Source organism: Entelurus aequoreus, linkage group LG07 (assembly GCF_033978785.1).
Source record: "Entelurus aequoreus isolate RoL-2023_Sb linkage group LG07, RoL_Eaeq_v1.1, whole genome shotgun sequence".
Classification (NCBI taxonomy): Eukaryota; Metazoa; Chordata; class Actinopteri; order Syngnathiformes; family Syngnathidae; genus Entelurus; species Entelurus aequoreus.
Genome location: NC_084737.1, coordinates 7,661,760 through 7,681,281, shown reverse-complemented (window position 1 = coordinate 7,681,281; position 19,522 = coordinate 7,661,760). Strand labels below are relative to the sequence as shown.

General features: G+C 40.8%; 2 protein-coding genes across 3 annotated transcripts in view; one reads left to right on the top strand and one right to left on the bottom strand.

The window, feature by feature from the left end:
• bin2a (bridging integrator 2a) overlaps positions 1-11,733 on the bottom strand; it is a 21,662-nt gene extending 9,929 nt beyond the window's left edge. Inside the window, exons 1-8 of the mRNA XM_062051891.1 lie at positions 11,362-11,733; positions 6,661-6,755; positions 6,516-6,596; positions 6,400-6,454; positions 6,236-6,330; positions 4,907-5,002; positions 4,708-4,815; positions 1,985-2,070 (exon numbers count right to left, since the gene is read on the bottom strand). Of these exons, the coding sequence (XP_061907875.1) occupies positions 1,985-2,070; positions 4,708-4,815; positions 4,907-5,002; positions 6,236-6,330; positions 6,400-6,454; positions 6,516-6,596; positions 6,661-6,744 (605 nt within the window). The 5' untranslated portion in view covers positions 6,745-6,755; positions 11,362-11,733. The remainder of the gene's footprint in view (positions 1-1,984; positions 2,071-4,707; positions 4,816-4,906; positions 5,003-6,235; positions 6,331-6,399; positions 6,455-6,515; positions 6,597-6,660; positions 6,756-11,361) is intronic.
• Positions 10,029-19,522, top strand: si:ch211-210c8.6 (uncharacterized). Of its 2 annotated transcripts, XM_062051893.1 has the most exons (6): positions 10,029-10,153; positions 10,232-10,367; positions 11,548-11,653; positions 14,742-14,848; positions 18,729-18,901; positions 18,967-19,522. In XM_062051893.1, the coding sequence occupies exons 2-6, from the start codon at positions 10,256-10,258 to the stop codon at positions 19,243-19,245; spliced, it is 777 nt and encodes a 258-aa protein (XP_061907877.1). In that variant the 5' UTR covers positions 10,029-10,153; positions 10,232-10,255; the 3' UTR covers positions 19,246-19,522. The 2 variants fall into 2 exon arrangements, with proteins under 2 accessions (XP_061907877.1, XP_061907876.1); XM_062051892.1 differs by having other exon boundaries at positions 10,059-10,367.

The window sequence follows — 19,522 nt, the reverse complement described above, 5'->3', positions numbered from 1 at the left end:
AAACCAGTCAAATAAAACCGGTCACCAAACATCAAACATTATCTCCTCTGAGCGCGTTTGTCGTTTCGGCTTCAAACTACTACAGGAGAGAGATTGAACCCTTCTGATTAAAAGTTGACGAAAGCGTTTTGATAAGTGCTACGGTTTTGATTTTATGAGCCTTCAAAGACCCGCTGCGCTGATGCTACTCCGCTGCCGCAGCACCTAGGAAAAAAACACAGACAACACTTCCTCTAACTCCCAGTACGAATGTCGTAGAGACATGAAACAAAAACTTCTTTGTAGGTCTGACTTAGAGCTAGATTGCATACACTGACATCCTTCAGCAAAAATCAACAGGAAGTTGGCAATCACCCCTTCAAAACAAAATGTTCATAAAAACACAAATTTTTGCCTCTTTGAGCTGTAATTTGACCCCCTTAAAATACTTAAAAACTCACCAAACTTTTTACACACATCAGGACTGGCGGAAATTGCGATCTAATAAAAAACCGAAACCCAAAACTCAAAATTGCGCTCTAGCGCCCCCTAGGAATAAAACACAGACAAAACTGCTCCTCTGAGGAAAACAGACAAAACTGCTTGTAACTTCCGGTAGGAACGTCTTAGAGACATGAAACAACAACCTCTATGTAGGTCTCACTTAGACCTACATTTCATAGATTGACATCCTTCAGCAACTAGCACCTGCCAAATACGCGGGCCCGACCAACGCTGCTTGCAGCTTTAATTTTATATTGTTTTTTATATTGGTTTTATACGTATTTATTTTTTGTTTTTATTCCGTCATTGGTGGAGCTAAGGATAATATTTGAATATTGTTTTTAATATTGTTGTGCAGCACTTTGGAAACATTTTGTTGTTTGAATGTGCTATACAAATAAAGTGGATTGATTGATAATGTGATATAAACCCACGCACCCTCAAAATGTCAATTTCACTCATTTATTAACACCTACTGATATGGAAGAGTATTACACGGTTACTGTATTTTTTTGGAGTATAAGTCGCTCCGGAGTATAAGTCGCACCGGCCGAAAATGCATAATAAAGAAGGAAAAAAACATATATAAGTCGCACTGGAGTATAAGTCGCATTGTTTGGGGAAATGTATTTGATAAAAGCCAACACCAAGAATAGACATTTGAAAGGCAATTTAAAATAAATAAAGAATAGTGAACAACAGGCTGAATAAGTGTACGTTATATGAGGCATAAATAACCAACTGAGAACGTGCCTGGTATGTTAACGTAACATATTATGGTAAGAGTCATTCAAAAAACTATAACATATAGAACATGCTATACGTTTACCAAACAATCTGTCACTCCTAATCGCTAAATCCCATGAAATCTTATACGTCTAGTCTCTTACGTGAATGAGATCAATAATATTATTTGATATTTTACGCTAATGTGTTAATCATTTCACACATAAGTCGCTCCTGAGTATAAGTCGCACACCCGGCCAAACTATGAAAAAAACTGCGACTTACAGTCCGAAAAATACGGTACTCTGCCGAGCTCTGGACAGCACCGACACTCAACAACAACACATCATTTGTGGACTAGAATTACTAGTTTGCAAAACATATTTTTAACCCAAATAGGTGAAATTAGATCATCTCCCACGGCACACCAGACTGTATCTGACGGCACGCTAGTGTGCCGCAGCACAGTGGTTGAAAAACACTGACCTAATGTAAGGGCTCGTGCTAGGCCAACAGATCAATGTGTAGCTTTCATTTTTAAGGGAACTTCATTTATTTTTTTCCATTTCATAATTAGCCTATTGAGTCAGACTGCGGAGAAATATGATGAACGTTTCCAAGCAGTCACAAGCACTTCACCCAACATTCAAGCATTTTTCAAACCTTGAAAACACAACATTAAAATCCAAGCATTTTCAAGGTTTTTAAGCACCCGTACGAACCCTGCAGGAACAATGGCAGCTATTATTGAAATGTGTGAAAGAGGTGAAAGGACCTTTCATGCAGCTCAGGCAGCTCCTCTTTCAGCTCGCTGTTGATGGTGTCGTAGACTCGCTTGGTGCCGCTCATCTCTTCTTCTGCCTGCCAGCACAGGAACGTTGCCATCACTTTCACAGCATGAACAGCAGCTTGATTGCATGGAGAGGGAGAAGGTGAGCAGCAGTGCCATCAAGTGGCCAGCTGAGGCAAAGGCACCCATCATGGCTTTGGAAGGCCCACACAGCAGGGGTGCCCATTACGTAGATTGTGGAGGGTGTGTCGGTCAATCGCAGACGGTGTGTCGGTCGATCGCGGACGGTGTGTCGGTCGATCGCGGACGGTGTGTCGGTCGATCGCGGACGGTGTGTCGGTCGATCGCGGACGGTGTGTCAGTCGAGGGCGGAGGATGAGACGGTCAAGCGCGGACGGTATGTCGGTCGATGGCGGAGGGTGTGTCGGTCGATGGCGGAGGGTGTGTCGGTCGATGGCGGAGGGTGTGTCGGTCGATGGCGGAGGGTGTGTCGGTTGATGGCGGACGGTGTGTCAGTTGATAGTTGAGGGTGTGTCGGTCGATAGCGGACAGTGTCGGTCGATAGCGGACAGTGTATCAGTCGATAGCTGAGGGTGTGTCGGTCGATGGCGGACGGTGTGTCGGTCGATAGTTGAGGGTGTGTCAGTCGATCGCGGACGATGTATCGGTCAATCGCGGAGGGTGTGTCGGTCGATCGCCAACGGTGTGTCAGTCGATCGCCAACGGTATGTCGGTCGATCGGCAACGGTGTGTTGGTCGATCGGCAACGGTGTGTCGGTCGATCGGCAACGGTGTGTCGGTCCATGGCGGAGGATGAGACGGTCAAGCGCGGACGGTGTGTCGGTCGATGGCGAAGGGTGTGTCGGTTGATGGCGGACGGTGTGTCAGTTGATAATTGAGGGTGTGTCGGTCGATAGCGGACGGTGTATCGGTCGATAGTTAAGGGTGTGTCGGTCGATAGCAGACGGTGTATCGGTCGATAGCTGAGGGTGTGTCGGTCGATGGCGGACGGTGTGTCGGTCGATAGTTGAGGGTGTGTCAGTCGATAGCGGACGGTGTATCGGTCGATCGTGGAGGGTGTCGGTCGATCGTGGAGGGTGTGTCGGTCGATGGCGGAAGGTGTGTCGGTCGATAGTTGAGGGTGTGTCGGTCGATCGGCAACGGTGTGTCGGTCGATGGCGGAGGATGAGACGGTAAAGCGCGGACGGTGTGTCGGTCGATGGCGAAGGGTGTGTCGGTTGATGGCGGACGGTGTGTCAGTCGATAATTGAGGGTGTGTCAGTCGATAGCGGACAGCGTATCGGTCGATAGTTGAGGGTGTGTCGGTCGATAGCGGATGGTGTATCGTTGATAGCTGAGGGTGTGTCGGTCGATGGCGGACGGTGTGTCGGTCGATAGTTGAGGGTGTGTCAGTCGATAGCGGACAGTGTATCGGTCGATCGCGGAGGGTGTCGGTCGATCGCGGACGGTGTGTCGGTCGATCGCCAACGGTGTGTCGGTTGATCGGCAATGGTGTGTCGGTCGATGGCGGAGGATGAGACAGTCAAGCGCGGACGGTGTGTCGGTCGATGGCTAAGGGTGTGTCGGTTGATGGCGGACGGTGTGTCAGTCGATAATTGAGGGTGTGTCAGTCGATAGCGGACAGTGTATCGGTCGATAGTTGAGGGTGTGTCGGTCGATAGCGGATGGTGTATCGGTCTATAGCTGAGGGTGTGTCGGTCGATGGCGGACGGTGTGTCGGTCGATAGTTGAGGGTGTGTCAGTCGATAGTTGAGGGTGTGTCAGTCGATAGCGGACAGTGTATCGGTCGATCGCGGAGGGTGTCGGTCGATCGCGGAGGGTGTGTCGGTCGATGGCAGAAGGTGTGTCGGGTTATCGCGGACGGTGTGCCGGTCGATAGCAGAGGGTGTGTCGGTCGATGGCGGACGGTGTGTCGGTCGATGGCGGACGGTGTGTCGGTCGATGGCGGAGAGTGTGTCGGTCGATGGCGGAGGGTGTGTCGGTCGATGGCGGAGGGTGTGTCGGTCGATGGCGGAGGGTGTGTCGGTCGATGGCGGAGGGTGTGTCGGTCGATGGCGGAGGGTGTGTCGGTCGATGGCGGAGGGTGTCGGTCGATGGCGGAGGGTGTGTCGGTCAATGGCGGGGGGTGTGTCGGTCGATGGCGGGGGGTGTGTCGGTCGATGGCGGATTGGTGTGTCGGTCGATGGCGGATTGGTGTGTCGGTCGATGGCGGATTGGTGTGTCGGTCGATGGCGGATTGGTGTGTCGGTCGATGGCGGATTGGTGTGTCGGTCGATGGCGGATTGGTGTGTCGGTCGATGGCGGATTGGTGTGTCGGTCGATGGCGGATTGGTGTGTTGGTCGATGGCGGATTGGTGTGTCGGTCGATGGCGGATTGGTGTGTCGGTCGATGGCGGATTGGTGTGTTGGTCGATAGCCGAGGGTATTATCATTAAACACATTTAACTTGTTACCAAAAACCTCTTTTATAAATAAATAAATATAAATGATATATATGAATGAGGTAGATTCCCTCCACTTGGTCAGTTGAAAAGTAGCTCGCCTGCAAAAAAAGTGTGAGCACCCCTGGGGTCAGTGAGGTGAGGTTCGACCGGAAATAAGAAGACCAAGCGAGGAAAGCAGGACAGTGAACTGTGAGGGTAAAGAAAAGTAGTTCTGCAAAGGGTCAAAGTGTCATGAACATTGACCTTGCTGATCTTGACGTCGTCCCTCTTCTTGGCCGCCTGCAGGGCCTCCAGGTGGTGACGGGACGAGTCGTAGTCCACCAGTTTCCTGCCCCTCTTGGCCACTTTCTCCTGAAAGACACGTGATTAGGGACACACAATCCAAGGCAAAGATCCTAGCGCTCAGGTCTGAGAGGCACTGAGCTGGGAGCGTGGGACCTACCCTGACATCAGGGAACTGGCCCACGTAAGACTCCATGGTCCGTACTGCCTGGTCCAACAGCTTCACCTCGTAGTCGTTCCACAGGAGGTCCTCGCCCTTCACAACATACATTATTATTATTATTAATAATAATAATAATAATATTATTATTATTATTATTATTATAGCGCTTTATCCATGAAATGCAACAACTTTATTCTTGTAAAATCACAACATCCTTATTTCTGAATGCTTTGGAACATTTACACATTATTATTATTAGTAGTATTATTATTAATATTATTATTATTAATATTAATAATAATAGCAATAATATAACAATAATAATTATTATTATTATTATTATAATAATAATAATAATAATAATAATAATAATGTTATTATTATTATTAATAATATAATAATAATAATATAATAATATTTATTAACATTATTATTAATAATAATATTATTATTAATAATAATATAATTATTAATATGATTATTATTCGTAATAATACAATCATTATTATTAATATTATTATTATTAATAATAATATTTTTATTAATTATAATAATATTATTATTAATATTATAATTAGTAATATTGCTATATTATTATTAATAATAATTATTATTATCATTATTAATAATAATAATAACTAATAATAATAATATTAATAATTATATTAGTAATATTCATAATAATACTAATAATATAATTATTATTATTATTGACAATAATAATAATAATAATGATATAATTATTAATATTATTATTGCTAATACTATTATTAATTATAATAATAATATAATAATAATAGTAATAATAATGATAATTATTAATAATAATAATAATAATAACAATAATAATAATAATATTATTATTATTGTGTAAATGGTCCAAAGCATTCAGAAATAAGGACTTTGTGATTTTACAAGAATAAAGTTGTTGCATTTCATGGATAAATGTACAATATCAGAGTGTTACACTTTCACGAGATCAAGGTCGTAAAATGATGACAAAATGTCATAACTGAAAGACACTTAAACTCGGAACAAAAAAAGGAAAGCACAAGAATAATGTCAAAATGTTATGAGAAATACAGTATTACAAAATAAAGTTATATTTACAAGACTTTTCAAACATGTTGTAGTTTTTAAAATTGCCATTTTTTTAATAAGAATATGTTACAATGTTACTCAAACTAAGCTAAAATGGTAAAAAGTGGTAGAAATGCAGTAGTATAATTAGTCATTTCATTGAGACACTGTATCTCTTTGACCTTTATTTGAAGAACTACTGTACAATACTCGTCATGTTCTGAACTAAAAAAAAAAAAGTCTGACCTCCACTATGGCGCCGATGTCTTCTTCTCCCACCCAATTGCTTTCGTAAACGTCGAACAAAGACTGCGAGAGGCGTCTGGAGGCTTCTCTCATGTCTGAAAGGAGGAACAAGAAGCAAGATGACACCCCCCGCAAGAAGACAAGGGCGCAGACTAAGGTTTCACCTCGGACCGCTTCAATGTAGTTCCTCAGCTCCTTGTAGATTCTGTTCCCGTCGGCCTGACAGCAGATATACAAATATGTGTTTGACGTTGACAGTACATGCAGGGTAAGATTCTACCTGTTGGTCCTGAAACTGTAGGACGTAACGCTCCAACTGGTCATCTCTGGTCTCCACAGACTTGCCAAGTTTCTGCAGCACCTGCAAAACAAAACAAATCAAAACGTTTAGGATTTATTCCTCATCCTTGACATCTTGTCGTTACCTTTTCTTTGCCTCTGCTCAGCCGTCTTTGGACTTTTTTGGCAAAGTCTCCACTGTTGCCTTTAGGACTGGTGTGATCCGCCATGGTTAGTTTAACTATAATAATAATAATCATCATTATTAATGATAGTAATAGATGATAGAGATGTGACCTTTGCGAACGAATCGAGGGTTCTAAATGGCTCTTTTTAGCAAACGATGACAACCGATTCCCAGAAGTGAGCATTCATTTGGGAGACATTTTTTTTAATGCAAATGCTAATTTGGCATTTCGGCCGCTTGCACTCGTGATCTTGTCACAACACCAAAAATACTTCAACAACAGCGATCATTTTATTACAATATAGTTGTAATATTGTTTTAAAAAACTAAACATATTTTCCAATACAAAGTTGTCATTTAAAAGGAATGAAGTTGTATATTTTACAAGAATACATATAGGATATCATATAATGTATACTGTGTATATGTACATAATGTATCCATTTTTTACGTAATTTTTTATATACATGTTACAGGTTATATATGTTTTATTATTGAATGTAGCAAATGTGATGAATATTTAATGGACCACAATGGAAACAAGCCTTTTGGCTTTTTGTGCCATCCATTTGCCTTTTTAAAGCATTACATGGATTTAATTCTTTGAGATGTCAATAAACTTCTCAATCATACAATCAATCAATGAGAAAACGTGGTAAGACATAAAATATTACAAATAAAAGACAATTTAATGCTAAATAAAATAGTAACATTACAAAAAAGTTATAATTTTTAAAATATTGCAAGAAAAAAAAACTATATTTTGTGGAAATAAAAAAAAGTTGTGCTTTTAAGTCGTAGCATTATGCAAATAAAGTCACGATATGAAAAAGTGTAGTAATTGTACGTAAATAAAGACGTAATATTGCAAGAAAAATTTAATATTTCACAAAAACAACTTAACAATATTACAAAAAACTTTTGTAATTTTTCCAAATAAAAGTATCAAAATGTCTGAATTTGAATTAAATAAATACAATCATATCATTATGAAAAAGTTGTAATTTTTGCCAGAATAAAATATTGAAAGAAAATGTTTACATTTTGCAGAAATAAGATATATATTCTCAGAAAAAAGTTGTGATTTTATGGTAATAAAGTTGTAGCATTACTTAGATAAAGACACCATATGAAAAAGAGTAGTAATTTTCCGTAAATAAAGATGTAATATTGCAAGAAAAAAAATATTACAAAAATAACAGTTTTTCCAAAATAGCGTATAAAATAGTCTGAATTAGAGTAAAAAAAAACAACAATAATACCATTATGAAAAGTTGTTATTTTTACCAGAATAAAATATTGCAAGAAAATGTCTACATTTTGTGGAAATAAAAGATATAATATTCTAAGAAAAAAGTTGTGGTTTTATGGTAATAAAGTTGTAGCATTACATAAATAAAGACACCATATGAAAAAGAGTAGTAATTTTCCGTAAATATAAAGATTTAATATTGCAAGAAAAAAAAAAAATTACACAAAAACAACTCAGCGATATTACAAAAAAACTGATGTCATTTTTCCAAAATAGCGTATAAAATAGTCTGAATTAGAATTTTAAAAAATAAAAATACAATAATACCATTACGAAAAAGTTGTAATTTTTACCAGAATAAAATATTGCAAGAAAATGTCTACACTTTGCGGAAATAAAAGATATAATATTCTAAGAAAACAGTTGTGGTTTTATGGTAATAAAGTTTTAGCATTACATAAATAAAGACACTATATTTAAAAGAGTAGTAATTTTCCGTAAATAAATTTGTAATATTGCAAGAAAAAAAATATTACACAAAAACAACTTAGCGATATTACATACATAAAAAATACATATAAAACAATCAGTGTAAACATTATCATTTAAGGGAACAATGTAATAGAAAATATCAATACAAAGTGTCAAGACAGAATAAACTCTGCTGCTGCAGCAACAGAGATAAAGTCTATAGGTCCCTAAGATATATAGATATCTAATGTATTCATACATTCTTTATGTAGGATATACGCAAGTATATATAACCTAATCATATTGTTTCTTCAACTTTAAAAATAGCTGACCGTTTTTTTCCCCCTTCTCTGGGATTATATTCCCAGTTTTGATCTCGGATGTCTGGTCACTTATAGCATATAAGAATATTCTATTACTGTTAAGCAAACTATGAATAATAAAACACGCCAAAACATGTGTCCTTTATCATAGCTACATGTATGACAAAAAACTGTGTGAAAATCAGTGGTATTCAGTAGGGCTGTGAATCTTTGGGTGTCCCACGATTCGATTCAATATAGATTCTTGGGGTCACGATTCGATTATAAATCGATTTTTTCGATTCAACGCGATTCTCGATTCAAAAACGATATTTTTCCGATTCAAAAAAATTCTCTATTCATTCAATACATAGGATTTCAGCAGGATCTACCCCAGTCTGCTGACATGCAAGCAGAGTAGTAGATTTTTGTAAAAAGCTTTTATAATTGTAAAGTTAAGTTAAAGTTAAAGTCAAAGGACAATGTTTTATCAATGCAATAATGTACATTTGTTTTAACTATTAAATGAACCAAAAATATGACTTATTTTATCTTTGTGAAAATATTGGACACAGTGTGTTGTCAAGCTTATGAGATGCGATGCAAGTGTAAGCCACTGTGACACTATTGTTCTTTTTTTTTTTATAAATGTCTAATGATAATGTCAATGAGGGATTTTTAATCACTGCTACATTAAAATTGTTACTAATATTGATACTGTTGTTGATAATATTCATTTTTGTTTCACTACTTTTGGTTTGTTCTGTGTCGTGTTTGTGTCTCCTCTCAATTGCTCTGTTTATTGCAGTTCTGAGTGTTGCTGGGTCGGCTTTGCTTTTGGAATTGGATTACATTGTTATGGTATTGCTGTGTATTATTTTGTTGGATTGATTAATACAAATTTTAAAAAATTAAAATTAAAAAAATTAAAAAATCGATTTTTGAAAAATGAGAATCGATTCCGAATCGTACAACATGAGAATCGCGATTTGAATTCGAATCGATTTTTTTCCCACACCCCTAGTATTCAGTGAGGTAAAATGAATTAAATGCGTTGCTCCTGCCAAATGAATTGCACTGAGTGGAGCGGATCACCACTCCAAGATGGCGGCCCCGCGTCTCGTCAGCGCCAGTAGGCAGTAGCGCTCGATGCTGCGTACCCTTATAAAATGTCTATGGCGGCGCTGAATTTAAGTACTACATTTTTACTTCGGATTAGGGGCTTTACAGCAAAGTATCCAGCTCCGGAGCTGTTGGCTGACCGCGATAAAACTTTATCGTAAATAAAACTGCATAATAACGGGGAAAAAAAGCCTGTTTAGTGAGGATTAATCAACCTAATTGCATAAGCACTACAATACCCAGAGTGCTTTGCGTGCCATTTCATAAACTCCCGGAAGTAACATGGCGGTGCTGAACTATGACCGGTAAAGTTTATGGTTTTTTTTAATCAAATTTCGTAGACGAAGAGTAGGAGTGGCTGCATGACAAACTGTCCCACTAAGGAGCTGCTGGCCGAGCTGCGAGACATGACTATGGGGAGCACGCTGGCCAAATGTGCCGCCGCCGACCTCGCCATCCAGTGGGTCGGCTGGGCGACGGCGGCTGCGCTCAAAACCGAGAAGTTCTACGACTTGGCAGGTAATAAAACTAATTACGCGGTTAAATATTACCATTCAGCAACAACCTGATTAGTTCTGGGTTGCATAATAATAAGAAACACGAGTGTGACTGTTACAAAACGTGGGAGTGTAATGGGATCGAGTCTGCTTATGCAGGGGCGTAGAAAGGATACATTGGGGGGGGGGGGGGGGGGGGGGGTCGGGTACAGTAAATCCCACATTTACTGTAAGTCATCAAAACTACAGGAAAAAGGTATTGATTAACGTGGACCCCCGATTTAAACAAGTTGAACAACTTATTCGGGTGTTACCATTTAGTGGTCAATTGTGCGGAATATGTACTGTACTGTGCAATCTACTAATACAAGTTTCAATCAATCAAAGTTGATTGTGTCGTATAAATGTGCACATTCTAGACTTAAAAAGCCGTACAATTGTTGACTCCAGTGGCCTAGTGGTTAGAGTGTGAGTTCAAACCCCGGCCGAGTCGTACCAAAGACTATAAAAATGGGAGCCGTTACCTCCCTGCTTGGCACTTAGCATCAAGGGTTGGAATTGGGGGTTTAATAACCAAAAATGATTCCCGGGCGCGGCCACCGCTGCTGCTCACTGCTCCCCTCACCTACCAGGGGGTGATCAAGGGTGATGGGTCAAAATGCAGAGAATAATTCCGCCACACGTAGTGTGTGTGTGACTATCATTGGTACTTTAGCTCATTGATTGAAGGTAGCATGGGTCCAGCAAAAATGGCTGAAATGAAGGTTGCAATCAACTTTTTCCTGCCTTTTCTTTAGGAAATTGACATAGCCAGTCAGCGATCCTGTTCTGTCTCCCTGTAATGTTTGATCCTGTTCTGTCTCCTTGTAATGTTTGTCTGATCTTGAATGGGATTGTGCTGAAAATTGTAATTTCCCCCTCGGGGATTAATAAAGTATTTCTGATTATGTAGCAATAATTTGAATTGTTACACATTTAGAGCAAAGCAATTGTTAGGAGTAGATAAAAGATCTTACCTTTCGATGTCACCTTGACACTTGTGCGTCAGCCGTCACTTTCCAGCTCTGGTCCGCGCTGCACTGGCGCTCCTGGGCGGGTCACCCTTGAACTTTGGAACCAATTACCCGCAGTTTCCTGGGTAAAAGATTGATTGAACACGCCTTACTCATACGCTTCTCTTCTTTTTTTTTTCGGTCTTCCAGGATCCGGCACTTTTATACTGCTGGCCCATTTGAGTCGTATCTGGGGAGGAGGCGGTCACCTTCGGCAGAATGTTCAGACGGGCCTGGTGACGGCGTGGGGGCTCAGGTATACCGTCTCGGACCCTCCCTCGAGGACTGAGAGAGGGGGAGTTAGTTAGAACAGTGTATAAAGATTGCATATTTGCCGCGACGGTCTTTAAGATAAATGTTATTGTACGTTTAGAAATGTAATTATCGGACTCAGGTACCATCTCGGATCCTCCCACGAGGACTGAGAGAGGGGGAGTTAGTTAGAACAGTGTATAAAGATGGCATATTTGCCGCAACGGTCTTCAACATAAATCTATCGTACGTTTAGAAATGTAATTATCGGACTCAGGTACCGTCTTGGACCCTCCCTCGAGGACTGAGAGAGGGGGAGTTAGTTAGAACAGTGTATAAAGATTGCATATTTGCCGCTACGGTCTTTAAGATAAATCTTATCGTACGTTTAGAAATGTAATTATCGGACTCAGATACCGTCTTGGACCCTCCCTCGAGGACTGAGAGATGGGGAGTTTGAACAGTGTATAAAGATTGCATATTTGCCGCGACAGTCTTTAAGATAAATCTATCGTACGTTTAGAAATGTAATTATCGGACTCAGGTACCGTCTTGGACCCTCCCTCGAGGACTGAGAGAGGGGGAGTTAGAACAGTGCATAAAGATTGAATATTTGCCGCTACGGTCTTTAAGATAAATCTATCGTACGTTTAGAAATGTAATTATCGGACTCAGGTACCGTCTTAGACCCTCGCTCGAAGACAGAGAGGGGGAGTTAGTTAGAACAGTGTATAAAGATTGCATATTTGCCGCAACGGTCTTTAAGATAAATCTTATCGTACGTTTAGAAATGTAATTATCGGACTCAGGTACCGTCTTGGACCCTCGCTTGAAGACTGAGAGAGGGGCAGTTAGAACAGTGTATAAAGATAGCATATTTGCCGCAACGGTCTTTAACATAAATCTATCGTACGTTTAGAAATGTAATTATCGAACTCAGGTACCGTCTTGGACCCTCTCTTAAGAACAGAGAGGGGGAGTTAGAACAGTGTATAAAGATCGCATATTTGCCGCGACGGTCTTTAAGATTAAGGTTATCGTACGTTTAGAAATGTAATTATCGGACTCAGGTACCGTCTCGGACCCTCCCTCGAGGACTGAGAGAGGGGGAGTTAGTTAGAACAGTGTATAAAGATCGCATATTTGCCGCAATGGTCTTTAAGATAAATCTATCGTACGTTTAGAAATGTAATTATCGGACTCAGGTACCGTCTTGGACCCTCCCTTAAGAACAGAGAGGGGGAGGTAGAACAGTGTGTAAAGATCGCATATTTGCCGCGACGGTCTTTAAGATAAATCTTATCGTACGTTTAGAAATGTAATTATCGAACTCGGGTACCATCTCGGACCCTCCCTCGAGGACAGAGAGGGGGAGTTACTGTAGAACAGTGTATAAAGATTGCATATTTGCCGCTATGTTCTTTAAGATAAATCCATCGTACGTTTAGAAATGTAATTATTGGACTCAGGTACCGTCTTGGACCCTCCCTCAAGGACTGAGAGAGGGGGAGTTAGAACAGTGTATAAAGATCGCATATTTGCCGCTACGGTCTTTAAGATAAATCTATCGTACGTTTAGAAATGTAATTATCGGACTCAGGTACCGTCTCAGACCCTCCCTCAAGGACTGAGAGAGGGGGAGTTAGAACAGTGTATAAAGATAGCATATTTGCCGCTACGGTCTTTAAGATAAATCTATCGTACGCTTAGAAATGTAATTATCGGACTCAGGTACCGTCTTGGATCCTCCCTCGAGGACTGAGAGAGGGGGAGTTAGTTAGAACAGTGTATTAAGATAGCATATTTGCCGCGACGGTCTTTAAGATAAAGGTTATCGTACGTTTAGAAATGTAATTATCGGACTCAGGTACCGTCTTGGACCCTCCCTCGAGGACTGAGAGAGGGGGAGTTAGAACAGTGTATAAAGATTGCATATTTGCCGCAACGGTCTTTAACATAAATCTATCGTACGTTTAGAAATTTAATTATCGGACTCAGGTACCGTCTCGGACCCTCCCTCGAGGACAGAGAGGGGGAGTTAGAACAGGGTATAAAGATCGCATATTTGCCGCGACGGTCTTTAAGATAAATCTTATCGTACGTTTAGAAATGTAATTATCGAACTCGGGTACCATCTCAGACCCTCCCTCGAGGACTGAAAGAGGGGGAGTTAGTTAGAACAGTGTATAAAGATTGCATATTTGCCGCTACGTTCTTTAAGATAAATCCATCGTACGTTTAGAAATGTAATTATCGGACTCAGGTACCGTCTTGGACCCTCCCTCGAGGACTGAGAGAGGGGGAGTTAGAACAGTGTATAAAGATTGCATATTTGCCGCTACGGTCTTTAAGATAAATCTATCGTACGCTTAGAAATGTAATTATCGGACTCAGGTACCGTCTTGGATCCTCCCTCGAGGACTGAGAGAGGGGGAGTTAGAACAGTGTATAAAGATCGCATATTTGCCGCTACGGTCTTTAAGATAAATCTTATTGTACGTTTAGAAATGTAATTATCGGACTCAGGTACCGTATCATATTTACCGATGTACTTTGTTTTAGCATTCATGAGTCCAGTACAAAACCAAAAGTTGTTAGCTAGCATTGAAACGGTATGTTTTTTATCGTTAAACTACGATAAGTCAGGTATCGTATCAAAAGTTGTTAGCTAGCATTGAAACAATATTCGGTTTCTTGATCAAATAATACGGTTTTATAAAAATGCAATTATCGTAACCGTCATATTTAACCGAGCTTAGCAAGCAAAAAGGTTTATCTGGGGATTAAACAATTCATAGGATTATTGTACAGTTTGTCCTTATTGTAGTTATGGGATTTATTATGATTTTAGCAGAACACTTGTAAGCCAACCGCACAACAAGCGTCATTTATTTTGCCAAACCGAAACATCAGTAGCCTGCGACGTTTCTGTGCAAATGTGAACAACGTGGTGATATTTAACGGTATGGTTTAGGTGACGCCACCACTTGGAGAAAGGAGGTCAGCGGAATGTGGAAGGCCTAAATAAAGCGTGGTTAATGAGTAATGTTTTGGGTTAATGGGCCTGCTGGTTAAGTCTTCTCTCCCCGCAGGCTGGGCACATTCCTCTTCACGCGCATCTTGAAGGACGGCCACGATCGAAGGTTTAACAATGTCAGGGACAGCCCGGGGACCTTCTTCGTGTACTGGACTATTCAAGGTACTGCACGCTACCTACAGACACAGTGCATTGTGGGATGCGTTTCTTGTTTACACAGGAAAGGAAAACAAAATGTGCACACCTGAGTTCATACAGTTTAGTAAAGGCTGAAATAAACAGGTGAGTCTCCAAGGGCGTGCATAGTCTGCAAAAGCAAATCTGAGCAAAAACTGTGGCTGTAGGCGACCTCATAAATGGAGTGCCCAAGAACGGGTGTGAGTGCACTTTTCAGTGAGCGACACCGTATCATATAGGCTAGGCCTGGGCAATTATTTTGCCACTGGGGGGCCAAATTTAGAGCAAAAAAAGCGTATAAGGTCCAGTATATCTATTTTTAGGAACACTAATACAAAACCTCACAATAATGTCTGATTGAATGCTAAAAACACATTGCTAAATACCATTCTCCGGGGGGGAATGGTATTTTGTTTTATTTTTGTCATAAAAAAATACAATCATGTGTGCTTACGGACTGTATCCCTGCAGACTGTATTGATATATAATGTAGGAACCAGAAATATGAATAACAGAAAGAAACAACCCTTTTGTGCGAATGAGTGTAAATGGGGGAGGGAGATATTTTGGGTTGGTGTACTAATTGTAAGTGTATCTTGTTTCTTATGTTGATTTAATAAATTTAAAAAAAAATATATATATATATACACTGCCGTTCAAAAGTTTGGGGTCACCCAAACAATTTTGTGGAATAGCCTTCATTTCTAAGAACAAGAATAGACTGTCGAGTTTCAGATGAAAGTTCTCTTTTTCTGGCTTTTTTGAGCGTTTAATTGACCCCACAAATGTGATGCTCCAGAAACTCAATCTGCTCAAAGGAAGGTCAGTTTTGTAGCGTCTGTAACGAGCTAAACTGTTTTCAGATGTGTGAACATGATTGCACAAGGCTTTTCTAATCATCAATTAGCCTTCTGAGCCAATGAGCAAACACATTGTACCATTACAACACTGGAGTGATAGTTGCTGGAAATGGGCCTCTATACACCTATGTAGATATTACACCAAAAACCAGACATTTGCAGCTAAAATAGTCATTTACCACATTAGCAATGTATAGAGTGTATTTGTTTAAAGTTAAGACTAGTTTAAAGTTATCTTCATTGAAAAGTACAGTGCTTTTCCTTCAAAAATAAGGACATTTCAATGTGACCCCAAACTTTTGAACGGTAGTGTATATTTTTAAATTTCTTGTGCGGCCCAGTACCAATCGATCCACGGACCGGTACCGGGCGGTGGCCTGGTGGTTGGGGACCACTGCTATAGAGTACAAGGAGGCAATGAATCGACTATTTAATAAAAAAGGCAAAACGACGACGACAAGCTGAACGCGCGCACACACGGAAGTCCCTTTGGTGCCCTCACAAACGATCAGAAATCACACAAAACCTCAACTTTAACAACCACAGCGTTGCAATAATAAACATTGAAAAAAGTCAAATCCACTTACATGAACATGGGCAAAGGAGGAGCAGACAGAGGGATTGAGGGGCATCTTTTTTCCCCAGAAAAGTCCAGTCTCATCACAATTAAAACTTGCTGTGGTACAAAGCCTGCTGCGTTGATTCTTGCAGACTTGTAAGCGCCATTAATGTACTCCTCACACACTTTTTAACTCCACATTGATTACAACGGTGTTGTCTTTTTAGCAAAATGGACAAAACTTTTCAGACAAAAAAACCAACTGAAAAGGCACACGCTGAAGCGTTTAGTGATGCCGCCTCCCCCGAAATGTTGCGCCCTGCTTTTTGTCTGCAGGCAAGACGCAACATGAATGAAGCTTTTGTACACGGAGGCATATTTGACTCCATCTGAAAGTTTGCAAATAGAGGTTTCACTGTTCATATATGACCATGTGGTTTAAGGAGCTAATGTTTTTCCATGCACCCCTGATCATTAACCTCCTAAAGGCCTACTGAAAGCCACTACTAGCGACCACGCAGTCTGATGGTTTATATATCAATGATGAAATCTTAACATTGCAACACATGCCAATACGGCCGGGTTAACTTATAAAGTGCAATTTTAAATTTCCCGCTAAACTTCCGGTTGAAAACGTCTATGTATGATGACGTATGCGCGTGACGTCAATGGTTGAAACAGAAGTATTCGGACACCATTGTATCCGATACAAAAAGCTCTGTTTTCATTGCAAAATTCCACAGTATTCTGGACATCTGTGTTGGTGAATCTTCTGCAATTTGTTTAATGAACAATGGAGACTGCAAAGAAAGTTGTAGGTGGGATCGGTGTATTAGCGGCTGGCTACAGCAACACAACCAGGAAGACAGAGATGGATAGCAGACGCGTTAGCCGGCGAACTCACCTAAACTTCCTCCGTATCGCCGACCGCATCTGTGATCGGGTGAAGTCCTTCGTCGCACCATCGATCGCTGGAACGCAGGTGAACACGGGTGTTGATGAGCAGATGAGGGCTGGCTGGCGTAGGTGGATAGCTAATGTTTTTAGCATAGCTCTGTGAGGTACGGTTGCTAAGTTAGCTTCAATGGCGTCGTTAGCAACAACATTGTTAAGCTTCGCCAGGCTGGAAAGCATTAACCGTGTATTTACATGTCCATGGTTTAATAGTATTGTTGATCTTCTGTCTATCCTTCCAGTCGGGGATTTATTTATTTTGTTTCTAGATGCAGTTAAGCACGATGCTATCACGTTAGCTCCGTAGCTAAAGTGTTTCGTCGATGTATTGTCGTGGAGATAAGTCACTGTGAATGTCCATTTCGCGTTCACGACTCTCATTTTCAAGAGGATATAGTATCCGAGGTGGTTTAAAATACAAATCCGTGATCCACAATAGAAAAAGGAGAGAGTGTGGAATCCAATGAGCCAGCTTGTACCTAAGTTACGGTCAGAGCGAAAAAAGAAATGTCTTGCACTGCATTCTAGCCATTCACTCTAACGTTCCTCATCCACGATTCTTTCATCCTGGCTCAAATTAATGGGGTAATCGTCGCTTTCTCGGTCCGAATCGCTCTAGCTGCATTGAAAACAATAGGAAAATGTGAGAAGCTGTTCAATTGACTACGTCACGCTACTTCCGGTAGGGGCAAGGCTTTTTTTAAATATCAGATACCAAAAGTTGCGATCTTTATCGTCGTTCTCTACTAAATCCTTTCAGCAAAAATATGGCAATATCGCGAAATGATCAAGTATGACACATAGAATGGATCTGCTATCACCGTTTAAATAAAAACATTTAATTTCAGTAGGCCTTAAGTTCCAAGCTGTTTGTTTGCATGCTTTAATTTCTCTTTGCTTATTGGACCTTAATTAGAATAAAAACTAAGAATCATCTTTCGATATGATGTACTTAGTCCATAAGTACACTAACGTGTACTTCATGTTTAGTGACATGCTAATTCTTATTTTTACACTTTTTTCCCCCAAAATTCCATTGTATGTTATACTCTTCTGACACCACCAGATGGCAGTATAAGTGTCCACAAGACCCCAATTCAGTAATGTACACAATTTTGGAAATAAGAGCTAAAAGGTGCTGTCCACGCATGTGGCAACTAAGGCCTTTAGAGGTTTTAAAGTTCAAAAGTGAACATGTTCTAATAATTCATGAGTTTTTCAATAATTTCTCTTGCTGTAATATTTGCAAAAGTCACAGAAGTGTTATTTCTGTGTTAAGTAGTTTTTACACTTGTCATTCCTTTTTTGTTTTACTATGACCAGTGCTTGTCTGTATGACATTGTTTGTACACTTATAGCTTTAATAATGGCCAGAGTTTGACCCTGGAACAGATCGCCTGCAAAAAGATGCTAAAATATGATTTTTAAATGTTTTGCTGTACTTTTTGTCTGGAATGAAGTCTACATGATGCTTCCATGTTCATGTGGTCAGCCCTGTGGGTGTTCATGACGCTGCTGCCCACCCTCATGCTCAACAGTGAGAAGCGCGACACCCCACTAGGACCCAAGGACTATGTAGGCTGGACCCTGTGGGGTCTGGGCTTTGCTACCGAGGCCATCGCCGACCAGCAGAAGTGGGTCTTCAAGCGCGACCCGGATAACGTGGTAAGCACACGCAGCACCTTGTGATAATTAGAGGTCACGTCACCCGAGGGTTCTGTGGCCCGCAGGGTCGGTTCATCCAGAGCGGACTGTGGGCTTACAGCAGACACCCCAACTACTTCGGGGAGATCCTGCAGTGGTGCGGTCTGTGGCTCTCGGCCTCGTCGGTCATGCGGGGTCCCCAGTACCTGAGCGTGGCCTCGCCCGTCTTCGTCTGGTTCCTGCTGAGACACGTCAGCGGTATTCCCATCCTGGAGAAGCAGGCCATGAAGAAGTGGGGGTCTGACCCGGCCTTCCAGAACTACCTCAGGAACACTCCTCTGCTGTGGCCTTGGCCCAAATTCTGACTCCTTCTTATTGACACAAATATATTTAGTTCATGACTTTTCTTGTAAGAACTGGACACGCTTGTAACAATAAAAATGGCATATTTGAAAGGCAACATCACCTCAATAAAAAGGGGTATGAAATAGGTATTCTTTTTTAACATTGAGAGAAATTTGACATTAAAATTTAGGGGTGTAACAGTACACAAACATTTCGGTTCGGTACGTACCTCGGTTTAGAGGCCACGGTTCGGTTCATTTTCGGTACAGTAAGAAAACATTTTTTGAATTTTTTGGT

Coding starts and splice junctions, on each gene's coding strand:
- si:ch211-210c8.6 (XM_062051892.1), top strand. CDS start 10,211: ATGACAAACTGTCCCACTAAGGAGCTGCTGGCCGAGCTGCGAGACATG. Junction 10,368..11,547: donor GAAGTTCTACGACTTGGCAG/GTAATAAAACTA, acceptor TCGGTCTTCCAG/GATCCGGCACTTTTATACTG. Junction 14,849..18,728: donor CGTGTACTGGACTATTCAAG/GTACTGCACGCT, acceptor TCATGTGGTCAG/CCCTGTGGGTGTTCATGACG.